The 23,195-nt window shown below is 35.2% G+C and overlaps 1 protein-coding gene across 6 annotated transcripts in view; it reads left to right on the top strand.

Moving 5' to 3' along the window:
- LOC310728999 (protocadherin alpha-C2-like) overlaps positions 1 to 23,195 on the top strand; it is a 60,206-nt gene that overhangs the window by 32,391 nt on the left and 4,620 nt on the right. For 5 of the 6 annotated variants that reach the window (XM_083546915.1, XM_083546913.1, XM_083546918.1 and 2 more), the window contains 2 exons: positions 15,268 to 15,326; positions 17,552 to 17,637. In XM_083546915.1, coding sequence (XP_083403041.1) covers positions 15,268 to 15,326; positions 17,552 to 17,637 — 145 coding nt within the window. Of the gene's footprint in view, positions 1 to 8,061; positions 12,947 to 15,267; positions 15,327 to 17,551; positions 17,638 to 23,195 lie in introns of those variants that run through there. The other variant, XM_083546914.1, reaches the window with a different exon arrangement.

Consider the following 23,195-nt stretch of genomic DNA (forward strand, 5'->3'; position numbering starts at 1 on the left):
GTTCATAAATAAGAGACATATTCTTTAAACCCACTTAAGAATGAATAATTTGACTACTTTATTACACAAAGTAAACATAAAACATACTTAAAGTAATAGTAAAATAAGTATGTTTTCTGTAAATGCACTAAAATGTCATAAAAAGTCTATGTTTTTGCATATTTCTAAAAAGTGCATCTAATAATATATTTATTACCAAAATACTTTTAGTATACTTTATATAAATATATTAAAATGCAAGCATGTTAGGAGTACAATTGTGCTATAAATATACTATCTGAAATGCAAGTACATTTTTAATACATTTAAGACTTCTTTTTCACCTGGCTAAGAATGCCTGATGTTTGCTGTCCATGGTCCTGAGAACTGTAGTCTCCTTTGCTATTTGGGTTCTCTTTCTCTTAATTGTGTTTTTAACACCATAATAGTAAAATATATTTAATGATCACCACACATCCTGATGGAACTTGGTCTCACTCTAAATCTCAGCAGTATTATATATGTTTTAGTTTGACACACTAAAGTTATTTTAGTTAATTATGATTAATAATTTTCCAATCTGTGTAAAACATTTGGCCATTTATTGTGCATTTTATTCCTTTAATTCTCTGTCATTCTATGTCTTCCTGTTGTCTTTGCATTCATTTTGTCTATTTAGCTCGCTTTGTTAGTTCCCTTCCCAATTTATTTTCTTTATTAATTTGCTCCCCTGATAAAGGTGCAATATTATTGTATGCTATAAGTGTTTTAGCGGATGTTTGGTCACACTGAATGAACACGCGCACACACACACACACACACACACACACACACACACACACACACACACACACACACACACACACACACAGGATCCTGATCGTTTGTCAGATCATACTAAAAAGATTTTACTATATCAGTGAACCAGACCATTTTAGAGAAAGACCCACAGATAATGGTTGGACATGTGTACAGTGATTTTATGGAATTATTTTCATACTTTTGTAAACAATTAAATGTACATGACATTCCTAGTCTATTGCCCCCTATGCATTGTACACACCTTAGGGTATGTGTACTTATAAATCACTGCTGCACAGCTCAAATCATACTTGTTTTCACTGCTTACTGTGTGTTTCAGTAAAGCCTTGGGTAACACTTGGAGGTGTCCACAGATCTGACATATATCATATTTTGAAGTATTCATATGGAAATTTGTGTTCATCAGCCACAAGGGTATTATGAAAGGCAGGCACTGCTGTAAGTGAGGAGGCCTGGGGTGCAGTCAGTGTTTATTTAGTAGGGATGAGATCAGAGTTTTATAGCAGGCCACTCAAGATCTTCCTCTCCAAAGCATGTAAACCATTTCTTCATAGAGCTCACTTTGTGCACAGGGGCATTTCCATATTGGAACAAGTTTGTGTTGTGTGTGTTTTTATTATAGCGCATTTAAAGACATCCTATACAATTGAGTGCCTTTAGCTTTTGATAACAGTTTGGTAAAGAACCGCATATAGCTGGAAAGGACAGGTGATGCTTTGTTGTATGTACATGTTTGTGTGGGGGTGGGGTGCAGTTGAAGAAAAATATGGAGAAAGGTTGAGCAACAATGTCGAAAGACAGAATAGAGCAATACCTGCAGGAATATAAGAATGAGATGGGGTGAGAGATGGAGTAAAGTAGATAGAGAGAGGGAGAGTTGGGGGAAGGGCTGGTAATTTTCCTTATGGCTCTGCAACAGCAGGGGTTCTCTGCAAGCAAGCTGAGCTCATAGCTCTGACATCATCATTTTCAGCCACACCTTTACATTGCCTTCTATCCCAAACCAACAAGCCACATATAATGTATTATTTCACTTATTCTATTATGCTTCTACATGGAATTAAATAGACACAACGTTACATGTTGTTGTTTATAACAGTGCATTTTAGCTGTTTTGTGTTTGTGCATTGGGAGTGCTACATTACTGATTGCATACTATGCACACAAATCAAGTAAGTATGCCAAAGGTAACCTCAGGCTTCATCTAACCTGCAGTTGGGTGTCATGTTCTATAGATTATAAATAGATTATTAACAAGAACAACCTACTACTGACCAAATTCCAGACTAAATTAGAAATGTACACATTCTTTACACACCAATTAAAATTGTCAAATATGCTTTGACCTGCTGAATTTCTTCAGGATTAAATGTTTGTATATACCTCCTATTCTGTCACCTTGAGGTTGTCATGGAAACTCTGTTTTGTTCAAGCAAATTGTGCCGCATTTTGCCCACACCCATTCAGAGAGAGAGAGAGAGAGAGAGAGAGAGAGAGAGAGAGAGAGACATAAAGAGAAAGAAAGAAAGAAAGAAAGATAGGCAAAGAGAAGGGGGAGGGATAGGGAGAGTGAGGAGATGGGAGGAAGGAAAGAAGGGAGAGAAGGGAGGGAGAGATGGGCAAGGAGACAAAATAGTGAAATGAAATATAGCCACCAAGTTGTTTCGAGAAAAATAAGACATAATAAGAACAATCAGAAGCTATTCAGGGACAAGCATGGCTGAGCACATAGAGAAAGATTATAATAGAGAACTAGTAGAAAGGGAGAAATGATTTTTGATTTTGTGGCACTGACATAGAAATACAGGCATTTACACCAAAACCTGGGTCAAGCATTGCATGTTTAAGAACAATGTTGGATCCCTGATTTTCCTGATTACCTTTTGTGTCTCTAAATACATCATTTAGGGTCCAGCATTTAAAGTTAATGCTTATTTAGTCCTGTTTTTTATTTTACACCTTTGGGTGCTTTACAGACCTATTATTATTTTCTGATGCTGTTTATTTTGTGCATTTCGAACAAATCAATAAATCAACTGAATTAGAAATCAGCCGTCCCCCTGCTTGCTATAAATAAAAACCAAAAGTAAAAATATCTGATCTTTGTCATATTATCACAGAAGTACAAAAGGTATTAGGTGCCAGTAAGCTCATGGGTCCAGATTTGAGTTCTGAGCTGCAAATAGTCTCTCTTGAGCGTTTCGCATAATCCACCTGTGTTGAGGTATACTCCCAGCTATGTTTATAAAGAATCCCCGAGATGTACTGTACATAGATTTGCTTTTAAATTACATTATGGGTTTGAGGATAATAGGTTATGCTATAAGTTATAAAGTAATATAACATTTGTGAGGAGGACTTTTCTGTTCTTTTTATTTATTTATTTATTTTTGAGCATTATTGTAATGACATTTAAGAACTTTTAGAACATTTTTATATACAAATCTTAAATCTTTACATTTTTGCTCAGACTAGTTTGATCTCTCTAGGCTGATAAATGTGAAAAAGAAAAGAGAATTCACCTCTTACACTAACTATTAAAACAGGGTGAAAATCTAAAATATGCAAACAAATAGTCAGCAGAATCTGCCTGTGGAGCATGTATAATGAGTGTTTCCTACACCCTTTTACACCCCTTTCTGTTCTGCTCCTGTCTGACTGTAACGCTTTTCCTGTCATACATTCTTTCACGCTACTCTTTTCAGTGTAGTACCAGGCTGTACCCACAGAGGGCTTACTTTAAATGTTTTCCTGTCAGTCCTTTATCAGATATGAGAAGTGCTGCTGATGCTACTGATGTTGCAGAAGGTAAAACCAGTCGACTGCTATGTCTTATGTGTCTTCCCCTAGTACTTATGCAATTTTGTGTTAAATGTCTGTATGTATGTATGTATGTATGTATGTATGTATGTATGTATGTATGCGTGTGTGTGTGTGTGTGTGTGTGTGTGTGTGTGTGTGTGTGTGTGTGTGTGTGTGTGTGTGTGTGTACATATATATATATATATATATATATATATATATATATATATATATATATATATATATATATATATATATATATATATATATATATATATAGAGAGAGAGAGAGAGAGAGAGAGAGAGAGAGAGAGAGAGAGAGAAAGGGGGGGGGAGACAGAGAGACAGTGAGAGCAAGAAGGAGAATAGCATGATGGTCAGCCCTCTGTGGGCACTGTTTGGTATTACAATAACCAAGGAAATTAGTGAATAAAATTTATGAAAGAACAGAAGGATAGTTTTATTTCTGTCCTTGTTTGGCTGCATTTAGCAATCCTTGCATTGTCTGTGGTAGTAGATTTGTACTCATGTCATTGTTCTCAGTACCTGGATGATAGTTCTGAATGCTGTGAGATTATCTCTCATAGTTAGTAGTAATATGATAAAAGGAAACAAAGTTAAGTCAATTACAGTCTAGTAGACAGAAAAAAAAAAAGACTTATAATGTAAGCTACCTCACGGATCTTCACCCTAATGAATGACATTTTAAAGAGAACCGATTATGGTAATCTCTTTAATCTGTGTTATTTTTTTTAATGGTATGTATTATGAATGATGACAGTCAGTTGTTCATGCCAAGTTGCTACACCTAATACATCACACAGAACTCTAGCCATACAATAATCTGGCATCAGTTTACCAAACATATAAGTGTTCTCATTTCCTCTGTACTCTGTCATTTTGTTTTTCATGAAAAAGCAAGAAACATGACTCCCTGAATCCACTGGATCCCTAAAGAATTCCCTAAGCCTTTTTTCTAGTAAACATTGCAGCTTCGTTCTGGTCTAAATGGATGTGTGTACTGAGGGTATCTTTTGTAAATGAACTGGCAGGTTATGCTTAGCAATTACATGTGTTTTTTATAAAGCTTTGTAAAGATGTACATTATATAATAGCAACCCATTATTAAATTATTCACCTCCTACACCTTACACTCAAAAATGTTTATTCTTGCCACTAATAGAAATTAAGCAAACAATTCAAATAAGATATATTTGCTATAAAATACTATGATTGTTCCAAATTACTCTTTCATAACATGGATCTGAAACCAACCTGATCAAATTACTTACACTATATTTGATTTGCTGCTGTAAGGCGTAAATGTAGATGTTTGCGTATGCACCTTACAGTCGCCGGGAAAAAACTCTCTTCTGGTGGCAAATCAGAGGAATTCTTCCTGCAATATTGACTCAGCGACAAGAAAGATTTGGTTGAAAAGATGTGGATATTTTCTATATTTATAAATGATTTACACTTAAACATTAATTATTTTTATGATTTACTTGGTTATAGGCGAATTAACTATGTCCCACTTTATATAAAATAAATAAATTTGAGTAAATTTGATTATTTTAAGATGCACTGTCGACTGACTATGTGCATCATGTATTACAGATTACATTTTTGTTTTTGTAAACAGCTTTGTCATCTCTACATTTTTCTTTGGTAATATGTTAACTCTCAAAGATTCTCTAAATGTAAACATTCATAGGATTTCTCATTAAAACAAGTCTGTTAGCAAATATGGCAAAACGTTGCACAAACACACTCAACTGTATATGAAAGTATCTACATTTAATAGTTTGATTTCATGTTAAAACATATTGTGTACATTAAGTTAAACATACATTTGCATGCTGAGTTTTAACTTTATTATACAATAAAACTATAATCTATTTGTATTATTTACTATTTAATTGAGATCTCATCGGTGTTACCTCATTACACATTTTTGCATTTTTGACTCGGGTTTAAGACAATCACTAAATTACGGAATGTTTTTTTCTTGTGTTCTTTCTTGTGTAATTTCTTTGTAAAATGGTTGATGTCTCTTAGTTTGACTTATTGATACATGTATGTAGATGTATGTAAGTTTTGGGAGTGACATGATTCCAACATTTCTGACTCCAGATTTAAACAATCACTCAAATGCAGTGTTTCAAGTTCCAGATAAGAAGAAAATGTGAAAATAACGTTTAATGTAAAAATTTTACAGTTTTGTTACATTATGTTTAATGTGAGATTTAGTTCCTTGTTAATCCCATTTCTTTTTGCCACACAGGTTTTAAACAATTGCTTTAATTTAAGTACTGCATTTTTTTTTTTTGTACCATTTATTTCATAGAATTAAGGAAATGTAAGGAAGTTATATAAAATTAGTTATAATAAGTTATTGGGAAAGAGTTTTTTTTTTTTTTTAAGAAATTTTATGTATTACTTAAGCTTAAATCACAGGAGCTTAAATCACAGTTCATCAGTTTACATAGCGTTTATTTAATTCATTCATGTTAACTGAATGTGATGGCGAGGCCTAAACAAATTTAAGATAAAAAAAAAATCTTGTATCTTCTTGCAAAATTAAACAAAGTGAATGGCATAAAGTTAATTAACTACATTTTATTGTTTATTTCTAAGACATAAATAATTACTCAAGTATACACATTGCCAGAGAGCATGAAAAAACAATGTGTATCCCATTGCTGACAAGCACATTTTTAATTGGAGACTAACATAATTAATTTAATCAGAAGATTAATGAGTTAAAACTAGCTGTGAAAACAAATGAGACTGATTCTAATTAGCATAGGAATATATTTTCATTCTCAATAGAAAATGCTCAGTACCATGAATAACTAAATATTGATGTAATGTATTTTAATAATTTATGCAAAATGTATGTATTGCAATTACATGTCAATTTTCCATCCAATTTAATCACATAAATCCAACATAAACGTTATTTATGTAACATGTATTAATTAAATAAATGTTATGTAAATTGATGAACTGTGATTTAAGCTTGTAATACTTACATAAAATTTATTATTTTCCTATAACATAATTACCTACTTTATATAGCTACCTTACATTTCATTAATTCTGTTAAATAAATGGTCAAAAACATGTTACATTTTTAAACATTAATTGCTTCCTGAGTTTATTAAAGCAAGCAGCAGGACATGATGCAGTACTTAAATTAAAGCAACTGTTTATAATCTGTGTGCCAACAAGTAACTGGGATCAACAATGAACCAATTTCAACATTAATAATGTAATAGAATAATGTAATAAAACTGGAACATTGCAACATTAATATTTAGTTCCACATTTTCAAAGTAATATTATGATATTATTGCATGGTATGGTAATCGGTTTATGCACTTTTCCCTGATCTGGACCTGAAACACTGTGTTTGCGTGATTGTCCCACACTGGAATAAAAAATGTTGGAATAATGTCACGCCCAAGACTCACATATCTAAAAGTCAAAAAAGAGAGATAAAACAAAAGGCATCAACCCTTTTACAAAGAAATTACACAAATAACATTTAGGTTAATAAAAAAGGAAGAAAAAAAAATCATCATTTATTGATTGTCCAAAACTGGAGTAAAAAATGCCAAAATGTGGAACGATGTTACACTGATGAGGTCTCTGAAATAGTAAAAATTGATTATAGATAGATTTTTTTTGTAACAGCTCAACATAAAAATGCATGGTTTACTTCATGTACACAATTAGTTTAACATTATATCAAACCTTTAAATGTAGATAGCATTCATATAGAGTCGATTTAATATGTGTCTGGATCATTTTGGCTTGTTTGCAAAGGATATTTCTGGCTAAGTAAAATTTAATTTGAGATTTAAAAAATCCCAATAATAATTTGCTTAAATATGATGTACAGTATATAGTCAACGTATAATTAACAATGATTCAAGTTACAAATATTTGCTGACAGATTTATCCATGAACTGTAACATTTGGAGAACATCTATTTGTTTAATAGAGAGTTAGCATATTACCAAATTAAAATGTAGGTCAAGATGACAAAGCTGTTTAAAAAACATGTCATTTGTAAATCATGATGCACATAGTCAGGCGACAGTACATCTTAAATTAATCAAAGTTAGTAAGAAAGTGCATAAACTGATTACCATACTATGTAATAATATCTCAATATTATTTTGAAAATTTGATAATAAGTTTTAATGTTGCAATGTTACAGTGTTATTACATTATTTCATTACATTACATTATTAATGTTAAAATTGGTTCCTTGTGTATATATATTCAAGGCAAAGCTATTTATTAAATCAAGAATGATTAAATCATTAAAATATTTTATGTTTAAGTGTATATCACATAAGTATAGAATATATAGTTTCTTGTAAAATCTCATCTTTTCATCTTTACAAGAGTACTTGCTGCCATCTTTTTCGTTATTTATATATTTTTGCTAGTGTAAGGCGCATGTGTAACATCTACATTTCCTTTTTTCTGCAGTAAATCGAGTATCGTGTATGTAATTTTATCAGGTTTGTTTCAGATCCAATACATTCATGTTAGTAAAGAGTAATTTGGAACAATAATAACATTTTAAATATATCTTATGCTTAATTCTAATTAGGGGCAAGAATAATTTGTGTTCTCCAAGTGTCTGTGTGTCTGTTGTGTACTCAAGTGGAGACAAATACGAAACAACACTATAAAGCTGGGTGCTCAAATATCCTGTGATGTGTGTAACTGATGTGATTACCGGTGTGTCTTTTTTTATTTTTCAGCTGAAATTGTTGTAAACAAATGACACATCATCCTGGGAGAATCTGCTCCATGTCAGATATGGCTTTGACAGGATGCAATTTCTTTATCATTAATTTATATTCAGTTCAATCCACATAGAAGCCATACTATTGTTATCATTTTTCAATAGAAATAACATCTGATGTACTCATAACCCTGCCTTGTTTTACATTTGGTAATGACCAGGTTGAACTTTTGTTCTCTGTTCCACCTCCATACTGTGTAGACAGTAAGCAATATAATTTTTCTGTTTGAATCACTGCAACTGTTTGAATCACTGCAGCAAGCTAGGTTTGGCAGATAGATAGATAGATAGATAGATAGATAGATAGATAGATAGATAGATAGATAGATAGATAGATAGATAGATAGATAGATAGATGGGATGGGAGGGAGAGAGGGAGGGGGGGAAAGGGAGATAGGCAGCTTCACACTATCACTTATGATAGCAGTCTATTAAACTTTAATTGTTGCATTAATAGGCAGAAGACAAAATTTACTACCAAGACCTATGACATTACAAGGCACTGTGCCAGCACCGTAGCCAATATACTTGGCTGTTTAGTTGTTCAGACAAATGTTTATCTTAGCCTATAATTTGCTAATTTTTAACTGTACATTATACTCTTCATTACCTTTAAAAAAAATTATCTAGTAGTATCAAGCAGTATTTGCATTTTCAATTTGCTATCTGTGCATTCAGTTATTAGTATTGATATAGTATTTAACTCAAGATTCCAGTAACAATGTAACTCATTTTAATTACACTTTTTAGTATTACTTAACATTTAATAAACACCAGGATGTGTCCCTGTTGTCCACTTGTTTTTCCAGATAAAACTGACCAGGATAAAACAGACCCTAGAACATTTTCAAGTTGTATTTTGTCAGAGATGTAAAGCATACATTCTTCACCAAATTATATGAGCAGATGGGTGACTCTTAGTAGTCTGTAATGGCAAGGAAGGCAAATGGAGGGCATTTTGCTGGTGACCTGGTTTGCAGCAGGATGTGCACACTTAGCCACTGCAGCACATACTAACCGGGCAAACAGGACACAGATCTTATTTATTGCTAAAATAAGGAAGGAGATTAAATTAGATATTAACATGGTTTCAGATATGCTGTGAGCATATATATTTGCTTATTCGAGCAATCAGACAGGGATAATACTGTACAAGCAATCCGAGATTTTATTTATTTATTTTTTTTTGCTGGTGGTGGTTGGCTCGTACAAAATGAACAATATTACTGTTGTGAGAGATTTTCTCATTATAATTTATTTACCTTGTTCTTGAAATATTGGGTAAGAGAGACTCTATTAGGAAAACAATAATAAAATCACAGTAGGTAAGACACAACCAAGCGTCTCAGCCTACACATACACAGAGGACACACAATGGAAAAAGGGCGGCGGCACTCTCCGTGTGATTGAATTAATCGATGTTTGCGAGAGGTATTATTTATGAAAGCAATATAAAATGCAAATATATTAACAATCGCCGATGCAAATAGATTTTCTTCTAGATTCTGTAAATGAAAATATAAGGCGCGCGTTTTGTCTTTAAGCGATTTGTCGCTTTTTTTTCTCTCTGTTTGATGGAGAGGGTGCAGCTCCCCCTCCCCCGCCTGTAGAGTGCAGCGAGCGCAAAGGAGGAGAGAAAAAGAAAGAGAGAGGGGAGCGGCTGCGGCCAACTGAGAAGAAACAATAACCATCACCGCTGAATATTGGGGGAAAATATATCTAGGTTGAGGACAAAGAAAGGACCATGGACGTAACAGGAAAATGTCCGTTTAACGTGGAAGCAGAGAGGAGATTCTGGTCGTCCTGCACATAGTCGAGGTAGAACCGACGGCTCTCCCTGATGTTTGATGCCGTGGAAGAAGCAAGCGCACGCTAAGCTCGAAAGGCGGAAACCCGTTCTTAAACCGTCTGCAGATGCTGTGTTAGCTTGAGATGGCTGTTGCGAGGCGATGCAGAAGCATAAATAATAGCGCACTTCTTTGTTTTTATTTCGTCCTCTTTTTTTTACTGATTTGCCTTACAAATGCACAAATACGCTACAGCATTTCGGAGGAACTGGAGTCCGGGGCTGTCGTCGGAGATATCGTTCGAGATTTGGGATTGGATCTTGGAAAGCTCGCGGTTCGCCGGATCAGAATAAACTCGGATAACGCGCGCCGCTACTTTAACATTGAGCACAAAACCGGTAAGCTTTCTGTCAGTGACAGGATCGACCGCGAGACCGTCTGTGAGTTCAGTGGCAGCTGCCTTCTTAGCCTCGAAGTGGTTTTAGAAAACCCATCCGAGACGCACAACGTGGAGGTCGAAATTGTGGACGCGAATGACAATGCCCCCCTTTTCCCCAGAGACGAGTACCAGCTTGAGATCTCAGAGGCGGCTCAGCCAGGCGCAAAGTTTCCTATTGAAGGCGCACAGGATCCGGATGATGCATCAAATTCCGTTCGCCATTATCGCCTCTCGACAAACGAGCACCTTGCGCTGGAATCAAACAAACCACCTGCCAGTGGTAAGCACATAGAGCTCATTCTGAAAAAACCCTTTGACAGAGAGATGGTGCCATCTCATCAGCTCCTCCTCACTGCTACAGACGGAGGCTCACCCCCGCGCTCGGGCACGGCGAAAATCAACGTGCGCGTTTTGGACACTAATGACAACGTGCCAAAGTTCGACAGCTCTGTGTACAAAGTAAAAATGCGGGAGAATTCCCCTCTTGGTGCTCTGGTGATTAAACTGAATGCTACAGACCGAGATGAAGGCACAAACGGAGAGGTCTTTTATTCCTTTAGTTCATACACCCCTGAGAGAGTTCGTCAGATGTACAGTATGGATTCAGACACTGGAGAGATTCGGGTCAGAAGTAACGTGGACTATGAGGAGACCAACAGTTATGAAATGTACATTCAAGCTATGGATAGGGGTCATGGGGCAGTAGCAGTGCACTGCAAAGTAGTTGTGGAGGTGCTGGATGTGAATGATAACCCACCTGAGATTGTACTCTCTACTCTATCCAGCCCAGTGAGAGAGGATGCTCGAGCAGACACTGGTGTGGCCCTGATTAGTGTTAATGACCGTGACTCTGGGCAAAACAAACATGTTAACCTAGACATTATTCCTCCTGATCTCCCATTTAAAATAAAATCATTTCGGAACCACTACACCATAGTCACAGCTGCCTTCCTGGATAGAGAGACAATATCATCATACAATGTCACAATAACAGCAGTTGATGGTGGAACCCCACCGCTCTCCTCTTCAATGACTGTTCGTGTAGATGTGGCAGATGTTAATGACAACCCGCCTCGTTTTGAGCAGACATCATACACTGTGTATGTCAATGAGAACAACGCTCCAAGTGCTCCTTTGTGTGTGGTAAAGGCCACTGATCCTGATGCAAACGAGAATGCACGTATCACATACACAGTTCTGAACGACAACAACCATGGGATCTCAGTAGGCTCGTATGTGGCCGTCAAACCTGCCACAGGTGAGGTCTATGCCTTGCGATCTTTTGACTTTGAGAAGCTGAGGGAGTTTCATTTCCAGGTCAAAGCTCAGGACAATGGTGTGCCGCCACTAAGTCGAGTGGCAACGGTTTACATTTATGTCATGGATTCTAATGACCACACACCATGGTTTGTCCACCCAGCAGCAAATATCTCTCACATGGCTGAAACTATCCTCCGTAATGCCGAGGCAGGTGTGCTGGTGACTCGTGTGATGGCATGGGATGGTGATGCAGGCCAGAATGCTTGGTTACTCTACAAACTCGAACACCCACCTGAACTTGACCTGTTCAAGATGCATGAGCACACAGGTGAGATCCGAACAACACGTCGTGTTTTTGAGGACAACTCCACAGTTTTCAGCCTCACTGTACATGTGAAAGATCATGGACAGCCGCCACGCTCTGCCTCTGCAACCATTAATGTGGCTATCATGGAGCTCCCTCCAAAAGTGGCATCTGATCCTAAACGCATCATTAGGCCCCATGGAACTCTTTATTTCTCCACTGTTACACTATACCTCATTGTTGCTCTCACTGCCACCACTTTTGTCTTTTTGGTGACTGTTTTTGTCCTCGCCATTGTGCGTTGCCATGCCTACTGCACTCAGCCAGATGCATGCTCCTGTTCCCCCTGCTGTGGGGGATCCAAAAAAAAGGCACCCAAAGAGGGTGGAGGAAATGGTGGTGGGAGTGGTGGTGGTAGTGGCGGAGCCTCAGGTGGAGGTAGTGGAGGTGGTGGAGGAGGAAACCAACAGCAGCAAGCTGTGGCTCTACGAAGGGACCTTAAAGTAGAGCCACACTATATTGAAGTTCGGGGAAATGGATCTCTGACCAAAACATACTGCTACAAGACCTGCCTAACAGCCACTTCAGGAAGTGACACATTCATGTTTTATAACATGGGGCGACCTGTAAGTGGAACTTGGGGCTCAGGGGCTGAGCGATTCTTCACCAGTCAGAGTGGGCAGTTTGTGCGCAGACTTAGCATGCCAGATGCTACTGCCATACAGGTGTGTGCCTCACCCACATTTATCTGAGAGAAATTGTTTTCTCTGTCAGTGGTTTCTGTGGTATTTGATGATTATGTTGTCATTGTCCCTCATTCTATGTGGGCTGTAATTACAGCTAACTTAAATTACATATTTAACTTTCTGGTTTCAGTGGGTTCAATATGTGAATATTGCTGTTTTTTAATGGTATGAAACTATCTGTGCATTTGTCCGATTTAGCTAGTATGGTATGAGTATTTATTATAGGGGTTCAGCATCCATTAAACACCATTTGTATTTTGTATTCAAGATAAAGCACTCTCAACCTTCTTATGCTTGTGCTTCCTTTCATTTCCTCCCTCCCTTCTCTTTTGCTCTCGTTCTCTGTTGCTCTCTCTGTTTGCACTGCAGTGCAGACTTCAGTAGCAGTACAGCTGGGTGTGTTAAATTTAGAGGTGAGAAATGCAAGCAACACCCCAGATTCTCTGTTCTCACTCTTAACACTTCCAAGTAACACTGTTCCAGTCACTGTTCTGGTCCATCTTCTTGAAGAGAATGTATGATTGATTTATGATTAGTCCTTTAACATAGCCAGTATTCTTGTTATGAGACTACAAATGGTTAACTGATTATTAACCGTTAACATAAGCTGGAAAAATTCTTCCATCATCAGTACCATCAACATGTATGACAACATAATTCTGCAACAGAATTCATATTACTGATTTGGTCTTTTTTACTTCCTCATAAAATCGTTCAGATGCACCCTGAGCAAAATGTTGTGGCATAAATCGAATAACGTTTCAAGTCACATTTACTGTTGCAAAGTCGGTAATCAAATTGCTCCTATGAATGTATGTTACATTTATCGATTTAGTATCTGCCTGTATAGAAAACCATAACAAGAAAGTGGTAGTTTGAAGGGAGAAGTAATTGTTGGTTAATGTTGGTCTCTCTCGTTAAATGCCAGTCATGTTTGTTCTCTCTGTGTAATTTAGCACTGTTGATGCATGGTTGCAACCAGCTGATTGGGTCTTTTGCTTTGGAAATAGCATTGGGAAGTGATGTGATTGGTTGGTGCAGGGGTATGAGCGCTGTATCTAGGCGAGGTGTGTCCACTTGGCAGAGAGGCAGTATTAACTGGAGAGAAAGAGAACAAGGGAGTGGGGGAAAGAATGATCAGATTTAACCTAATAGTCTGTTTTTCCCACTCTCTTTACACCACTCATACCGAGATATATATGTATGTATTATATTCAATATATATATATATATATATATATATATATATATATATATATATATATATATATATATATATATAAAATAAACTTTCACTGTATAACACCTTTTGGTCATATGCACACATATGAAAGACTAATGTGCAATCTTACGTCTGTTAAGGGATTCAAAGGCAAAATGTCTGTTGGGGGAACAGGGTGCATAAACTGTGGATGGGAATATATCAACATCTAATTAGAAAAGAGTAAAGAGCAGTGCACTTTAGACCTACAGTACTTAAATTAGTATATTAGACTGTTGATTCTGGTATTGTTTTCCAATGTGCTGGTTTTGAAAAAGAAACTGATTTAGTAATGGTTGGTATTTCAAAATCATTTTGCTGGATAAAAAAAAAAGACAAAGAAACCAGTTATATTATATACAATGTGAGCTGTGTTGATCTAACAGGCTCATAAATGCAACAAGTGCTATCCACACATTGTTTAATAGATGCATGTTATGATAGATCCTATTACAAAATTGATTCAATTTCTCAATTTGTATGTGTCAGTAACAGAAAGCTTGTATAACTGTGGAAGCAAAGATTTAGGTATTATTCACAGATTTTTAAAAAAAGATTCTTACAATAACTAATAGTTGCACTTAATATGCCTATCAGCATTTTATCTCCCATTTTATTTTATTTTTAAAGAACTTTGAATGCTTATACTACTATGTTTTGGCTAAGATGTGTCAAAACATAACAAATACTAGGTTTTATTGTTGATGTGCTTTTCAGGTTTGGTGAAATGGCAACAATGGATCTTACCATATTTTTTTTCCAAATATCTCTGACCTTGAAATAATTGTTGTGTGTGTGTATATGCATTCACTAATCCTTTCCATGCAGGAGAAGAATGAAGATATAGCAGCAAATATAATTTATAAATCTTTATAACCAAAATTGCCTTTTGTCATAAAAAAATCTGTATTTAACAATTCTTCTTTTTCTTCTTCTTCTTCTTCTTCTTCTTCTTTTATTTCTTCTTCTACTACTACTTCTTTTTCTCATCTTTGCAATTTCTCTGCTCTCCTTCCCTTCCCTCATATATTTGCTGCAGCCCAAGCCTCCCAATGCAGATTGGAGATATTCAGCTTCTCTCAGAGCAGGAATGCAAAGGTAGGATTACAACTTTTTTCTTAATTCTTAATTATTCACACAGCATATTTAAAAACTTTTACATTTATATACCTGTGGATCTCAGTAGAAAATGCAAAGTGGATTGAAAATGTATGAATCAACAGAGCCTAGAAACAAGAAACTAGAAACCCGGTTAACACTACAGGTCTGTTTCTTTTTTTAAATTTAAAAAGCAAATTGCCAGGGATACTGTTAGAAGCAGTCCTGCTGCAACTGTCACTTTATTGTGACAGTAAAGGTCACCAGAGATGAAAGACTGGATAGCACACACAGCTGCTGGCACTCTGTACAAACTGGGAATATTGTGTGTGCAAATGGATAAGATCATACATGTTGCTTGGTCTTTTATATAATGGTGTATATGGAGAACAGAATCCTTGCTCTGGATGCCACTCTGGTTTAATTATATATTATATATACATCTTTTGTATATCGTCGGATTTGTGAGGATTTGTTCTGTTATTATTTGTTCAATTTGAGAGGATTTGTCTTTGTCCTTACAAAGTTGAAAGAGAAAGATATTTTTATACACAGATTACATTTTAGAAATCCTAAAAGTGCCTTTCAATAGAATGACAGATAAAATAGAATGTAAAAATAGTAAGATGAGGCAAATAAAGGGAAAAGGTGTGAATAGCCTGAAGAAGTAAGCAAGTATCATGTCCGTTCCTTCTCATTGGCAATATATTAGAATTATATAGTCTTAGTAACTTGACCTTTAAAGATGTTAAAATGGGCTATAAGACAATCTAAATAAGTAGAATCTAAAATTAAATAATAAACTTTGTCTACAGACGCATGGTAAAATATGTACAAATCTGGAAGGGAAGATAAGAAAACTTGTGAAATGGTGTTATGAAGCCTGTGCCATATTTATTATAAATTAAGAACAAAATAAAGCAAACCTAAAATGGAGGACGGCTAGAAATGCTGCATTCTTGCAGTTACACATACCTCGCTATGTAAGTATAGTATAGCTTCTCGGTTCATCTTTTTTGTTTCTTTTTTATATAAAAAATACTATGTAATGAACCAACATGCTCCCACAAATTAAAATTAATAATACTAGACAAGCTCCAAATTGTTAATATATATATATATATATATATATATATATATATATATATATATATATATATATATATATATATATATATATATATATATTAACAATTTATATATACAATATATATATATATATATATATATATATATATATATATATATATATATATATATATATATATATATATATATATATATATATAGGCATTTTATTTAAAATTGTTTTAAAAAAGTTAACTCTTGATATTCACAAATCTTATTATTAATAATAATAATAATAATAATAATAATAATAATAATAATAATAATAATAAAAACACAAGCAATTTTGTTTTGCACTTCTTCCTCCTAAAAGTACCGAAATTCAACCGAATCAAATCGGATCACGGGGTGTGGATGGAAAATAAATAAAAAATATAAACATTTTTCAAATTCAAATTAAAATTACGGATGACAAAAAAGGCCTAAATTCTTAGTAGCCCAAAGATAAAGGTGTGTATGCAGCTCCATCACTCATTTTGTTATGAGGATAGGATAATGCATTTAATGAAATAGGCTTATAACTGTATATCACTTAGGATATGCTGTGTTGCCTGCCATGCTTTTACACATATACCTGTGGCCTTATTTGTGCAATTATTTTAAAGTCGTTGAAAAGAAGGTTTTGAGCTCATGCTAATTTATATGATCTAGCATTTGACCAGGACCAGCATTAGACCAGCATTGGATCTAGCATTGGACCAGCTATCTAGCATTGGACCAGCATTAAATACTAGCACTAGGCAAGCACTATGTTTAAAAATATGATATTTTTTTATGGAAGTTTAAAGACAATTTGTCTTGCTTGGCTGGTGTACAGAAATAATGTGCTTAAAAATGTTGAGATTATGTTTTACAAGGGTTTCTCTACACCTGTATTCACAATTTAATTTATTCATTGGGTTCATTGTCTTATTCATCTTTAATACAATTATTCTAGTCTAATTATCCAGCTTAATTAATTTGATGCAACATTTCACATTCCTCTGTGTGTGTGTGTGTGTGTGTGTGTGTGTGTGTGTGTGTGTGTGTGTGTGTGTGTGTGTGTGTGTGTGTGTGTGTGTGTGTGTGTGTGTGTGTGTTTCTGTTTCTGTTTGCAGCTCAGTCCATATGGAGGAGTCATCTGTGATGCAGGGTGCTCAAGGTGTTCTGGTTCAGAATTGGCCTACTGTCTCCAGTGCTCCTGGTAAGACACCACACTGTCTAAATCCTGTTTTCCATAACTTTACCAGAAGGTGAACTCAGTGTGTGAAGTCATGCCGAATTTATATTTAATGATAATTTTTTCTTCTGTGACTCCAAATGCAGTGAATAAAAGAAAACAGCTTAATTGTCTGCTATGCCACTTACCTGTATCTTTATGTTCTACCTTCTTCAGAATTTTTACTTTATTACATCTGTATATCTGTTACTGTCTATCCCACAATCAATTTAGGAGCTCACATACATCATCTCTTGCCTTAAAAATGTCTAAAATTGCTTTCTCAAAATTTTCCCTGCAGTTGTCTTTTGAATTTGTGAAATAGCTCTAAATAACAGATGAAAATAATTCTAAGGCCAAGAGCCTGTAAGGTAATGTGTTTTTAATGATAGTTATTTAGAAAACTGAAATGAATACCCTGAAGTATAATGAGGCTGTATTTCGAATACAGAATGCAGAATAAATAACTGATTTATAGCAATTATAATGACATATACGATATTAGAATCTAAGCTATTACTGGCATCAGCAAACAAATGACAAACCTTCCAAATGGCACTAAACACATTTGGTATTGTTTTATTTGGAAGGTTTATCATTTGTTTGCTGATACCAGTAATAGCTTAGATTCTAATATTGTGATATGTATGTGTGTATATGTGTGTGTGTGTGTGTGTGTGTGTGTGTGTGTGTGTGTGTGTGTGTGTGTGTGTGTGTATGTGTGTGTGTGTGTGTATGTGTGTGTGTATGTGTGTGTGTGTGTGTGTATGTGTGTGTGTGTGTGTGTGTGTGTGTGTGTGTGTGTGTATATGTGTGTGTGTGTGTGTGTGTGTGTGTGTGTGTGTGTGTGTGTGTGTGTGTGTGTGTGTGTGTGTGTGTCTTATATACTATTTAATTACATCACAACAAAATGCCTTTAATACTTTTTTGATAGACATTAGTAACACAATTAAGTTATTGTATTACTCTACTACACTTTCAATAGAATTTAGCTTATAAGTTGATGTAGTGGGCCTGGCACATTACAATCATTAGTTCTTATCTGCCAAATATATAAAGACTCACACTGGCTGCTCCATTTCGAAACAAATAAAAGAGGATGCCTGTTTATCACCTAAGACAAGTTATGTCATGACCTGATGATGGTGATCGATATCTCTACAAAATGAAAAGCAATGCAGAGAATAAACAAGACAACAGACTGACAAGGACTTACAGTGTAGAGGTAATTAAGATCGACATGTTTACAGTGCTCAATATAATCTTGTTTCCCACACGCACACGCACACACACACACACACACGCACACTCAAACAGAAACAAACCTTGACTTATTCACAATCACAAATTTGTTCATTTTTGAAATAAAAACAAATGAACAAATAAACTAACAACAAATAAAATACAGGCACCAATCATGAGAACAGAAATTGACATGTATGAATGTAAATTTTGCCATTTTCTGTGGTGTTAAAGCAATGGAAAATGTCTTGTTTATAATTATTGCATTGCAATTATGAAACAATAATAATTTAATTTAACATGTTTTTTAAAAAGGGTTACAAATGTAGGTTTAGGTTGAAGTTTATCTGCATTATTTGTATATATTTAATTACATATTGTCAAAACAAGACAACTTTTAATTTGCTGCCATGTCACTCTCGGCAGGTTAAAGTGATGTGATTTGTAGATCAGTTCACAGAAATAGAGAAGAAGAGAGAGCAAGACAGGAAACAAAATTTCATCATTGAATCAGTGGAATAAAGGCTATTTAAAATTAAACATATACAATTAAATATAATACAGTTAAATAACTGTTCAAATAGAACGTAATGGAGAGGGAGGACATAATTACATAAGAGAGGCACAAGAGAGGCAAGTTAAGTGGGAAAGGGGGAGGGGAGGACAGTGCAATTATTTGGGTTATGAAAGATCAATTTATTCTATATAGAAAATGTGAATTAAGTACTGTAGGGTGAGTGATGTCAAGTTTGAGATGCAGCTGATTTATAACCCACAGAAAGTAAATGAGTCAGCATGTTTGAACATTATTCTGCACATATTGTTGGTTTACAGAAATTGGTCTAACATAACTGCATATGTAATTTGAGATTTAATAATATTAAAAAAGTATTATTACTTTAATTATCATATGTGTATATATTTCATATGTGTATATATATGTGCATCTATGTGCATTTTCCTGTTGGACCAGTTGGAGAGATCAGTCTTGGCACAGAGTAAGAGAATCACATTAAAATGTGATTCTTCTGTTTTTTTCTCCAAGTATCTCAATCATCTCCTTTCATGAATATCATGCTTTTGACTGCTTATGTATTCCATTTAGATTATTTATTGAACATAGAGAGTTCAAGATGTAACAAGAAGGTGTCTGCAATGGCTTTTGCTAATAGGGAAAAAAAGAGAATGAGAGAGAGAGAGAGAGAGAGAGAGAGAGAGAGAGAGAGAGAGAGAGAGAGAGAAAGAGAGAGAGAGAGAGCAAGAACACATAAAGAGGGCTTAAAACATTATTCTTCATCAGTGTCTTTGCCTTAGCCACTTGAAGAGACAGTTTCCACAGCAACCATTCATTCCCTCAGTCAGAGCACTATGTGTGTGTGTGTGTGTGTGTGTGTGTGTGTGTGTGTGTGTGTGTGTGTGTGTGTGTGTGTGTGTGTGTGAGAGAGAGAGAGAGAGAGAGAGAGAGAGAGAGAAGTGAGAGAGGGAGAGGGAGAGGTGTGGTGCTGAATCACCTCACAGAGGGCAGGCAGGAGGACATGATAAGGTTCATCATTTCCATCCATTAAATTTCGAACCATTAATTTCACTATACAATATGTGCATATACGCATATACGCATATCCCATATACCCCACCTTACCCAACCCCTATCATAACAGTCTCCTCTAATCTGGGAAAGCTTTACACTAGTTTACCACTGAGGTCAGGCACCGATGCTGTGCAAGAAGTCTTGGCATGCTGTCAGCATTACAGTTTGTAAAATGGCATTGGAGTCAAATCTCTGTGCAGGAGATTTGAGTTCTTCCACTGCATCCTTGGAAAGCCATGTATTAATGGATATTGCTTTACTGAAACAGGTCTCTTTAAATGCAAAGGAAAATATTATATAATGTAATATTACATGTGTCCATAGACATTTTTTCTATACCGTCTACAAGTCTACAGACTTTGAAAGGTTTATGAATAAAATTATTAGAGAAAGTCAGATGTAAAACAAAAATGTATGCAACATATAATATTAAAGAAAGAGGGCAGAGAGATAGAGAGAGAAAATGGTGAGGAAGAAGAGAGGTGAATGGCCATGACCTTTTTAGTTCTGGCAATTCAAAGTTCACTAGGTTTGCCAACCTGTGCTGTTCTATATTTCAGAACTTTTGCAATATTCTCTCACATGGCAAAGACACACAATTATCTTGTGCTTCAGAACTGCAAGAGGCTTCTCTGAGATTCACTAGATTTATATGGGAATAAGTTAAGGAACAGTGTGCAAAGCATTTTTTATTAAGTGCAAAGATCCAGAAAACAAAAGCATTTTTTACAACCATCAAATACAGTTTCTCAATATTTTGTATTTTTAACACCCCATCAGAAACTCCTTTTAAAGGTATCCAATTTACACTGAATAAAAATTACATACAAGGTTTAAAATAGAATTAATAAATGTACATATTAATTTATATTTACTCCATATACATGTATATTAACTGTTGAATCAATTAAGGTTAAGAATCAAATTGAAAAAAATATACTGCTCTAAATAAAAAATAATAAGCATTTGATGTCATTTATTTCATCCATAGTAAGACCAAACACACACACACACACACACACACACACACACACACACACACACACACACACACACACACACAATTGGTTTCTTGGCTGCATGTACACAAAACCTGGTGATTGCCATCTGCTGTTTTTCATCGGGATTCTGAGACTAGATAGACCTAGGTGTATCTTTTCATATATACATATATACAAAATCAAATCAAGCAGCATGCAGTGCAAAAGGCATTAAACCTTTAGCTTTCATGTTTAATGTTGAATCATTATATTTATTATGGAAAATAACACAAAAATATTTACATTTCGCCTATCCTGCCATTCTCATCCTTGTGCCCATACACTGTAAAGAAAACAAGAAAGAAAAAAAAATCCAGAAATACCGGAACCCAAAGTATTATATGGAAAAGTGACACACAGAGCATAAAGATCTTAGGTTTAAGTAAATAACTCTGCTGTGTGTTCGTTTCACCTTTTACCTTCAGTAATGCCTATTTTTTGCATTTTTACACTGCATTTCGCATTTTTTTTTCTAAGATGGGGAAGAAGAGCAATGGAATGTCAGAGGTCTAATGGAATGTGAGAGGTGTTCTGTACTACTGTTATATATTCTGATGTACTAAGCACATTTTGGAGAAATACATTATATCCACCAGATAAAGAACAGCTCCTGTTTGCAGACAAGGTTATTCTTACACCATTGCACACATTCTAGCAAACTAGTAGTGCATGATCAGCCTTAAATAAGAATCTTGACAAAAAAAAGAAGCACCCATGCTGTGTAAAAAAAAAGAAGTGAAAGGGAATCTAGAGGATTACAACAAAATCAGCTTTATGTTAAAATGAAATCAGGATCAGATTAATAAGAAATCTATATATCTGCAGTTTTACAGCCCAAGACATTGGAAAGATCAAATAACAGTCATCTGTCAGTGTTTTTGATTGGCTGTATTTTCCCTTGTCCATGCTACAGATTTAACACACACACACACACACACACACACACACACACACACACACACACACACACACACACACACACACAAACACACATCTATTCTATTTTAAGAATTCCAATGGCACATTTTACCTTAAAAAGTGGTTAAGTTAAGTAAACTTAGCTGTGTCCGTGTGTGTGTGTGTCCGTGTGTGTGTGTGTGTGTGTGTGTGTGTGTGTGTGTGTGTGTGTGTGTGTGTGTGTGTGTGTGTGTGTGTGTGTGTCTTTATGTGTGTGTGTGTTTATGTGTCTGTTAGTTTGCCTTTGTGTCAGTGTGTGTTTGCCTCTACTAAAATGTCAACCTTTCTTCTCTGACCTTTCTGTTTAACTGCTCTAATGGGTTGTGGGTTGAACCTGACATCTAATCCTTAGCTGCTGGATCCTGACCCATTCTGTGCCATGGCTGCCTAATATTGCATTCTTATCAGTGCCTGTGTAATACAAGACATTATTTGAATGTATATTGGTAGTAATATTATTTATATATGTACACCGTGGGGAAAATAAGTATTTGAACACCCTGCTATTTTGCAAGTTCTCCCACTTAGAAATCATGGAGGGGTCTAAAATTGTCATCGTAGGTGCATTTCCACTGTGAGAGACATAATCTAAAAAAATAAATTCCAGAAATCACAATATATGATATTTAAACTATTTATTTGTATGATACAGCTGCAAATAAGTATTTGAACACCTGTCTATCAGCTAGAATTCTGACCCTCAAAGACCTGTTAGT

Source organism: Silurus aristotelis (genome assembly GCF_946808225.1).
Source record: "Silurus aristotelis genome assembly, chromosome: 7".
Classification (NCBI taxonomy): Eukaryota; Metazoa; Chordata; class Actinopteri; order Siluriformes; family Siluridae; genus Silurus; species Silurus aristotelis.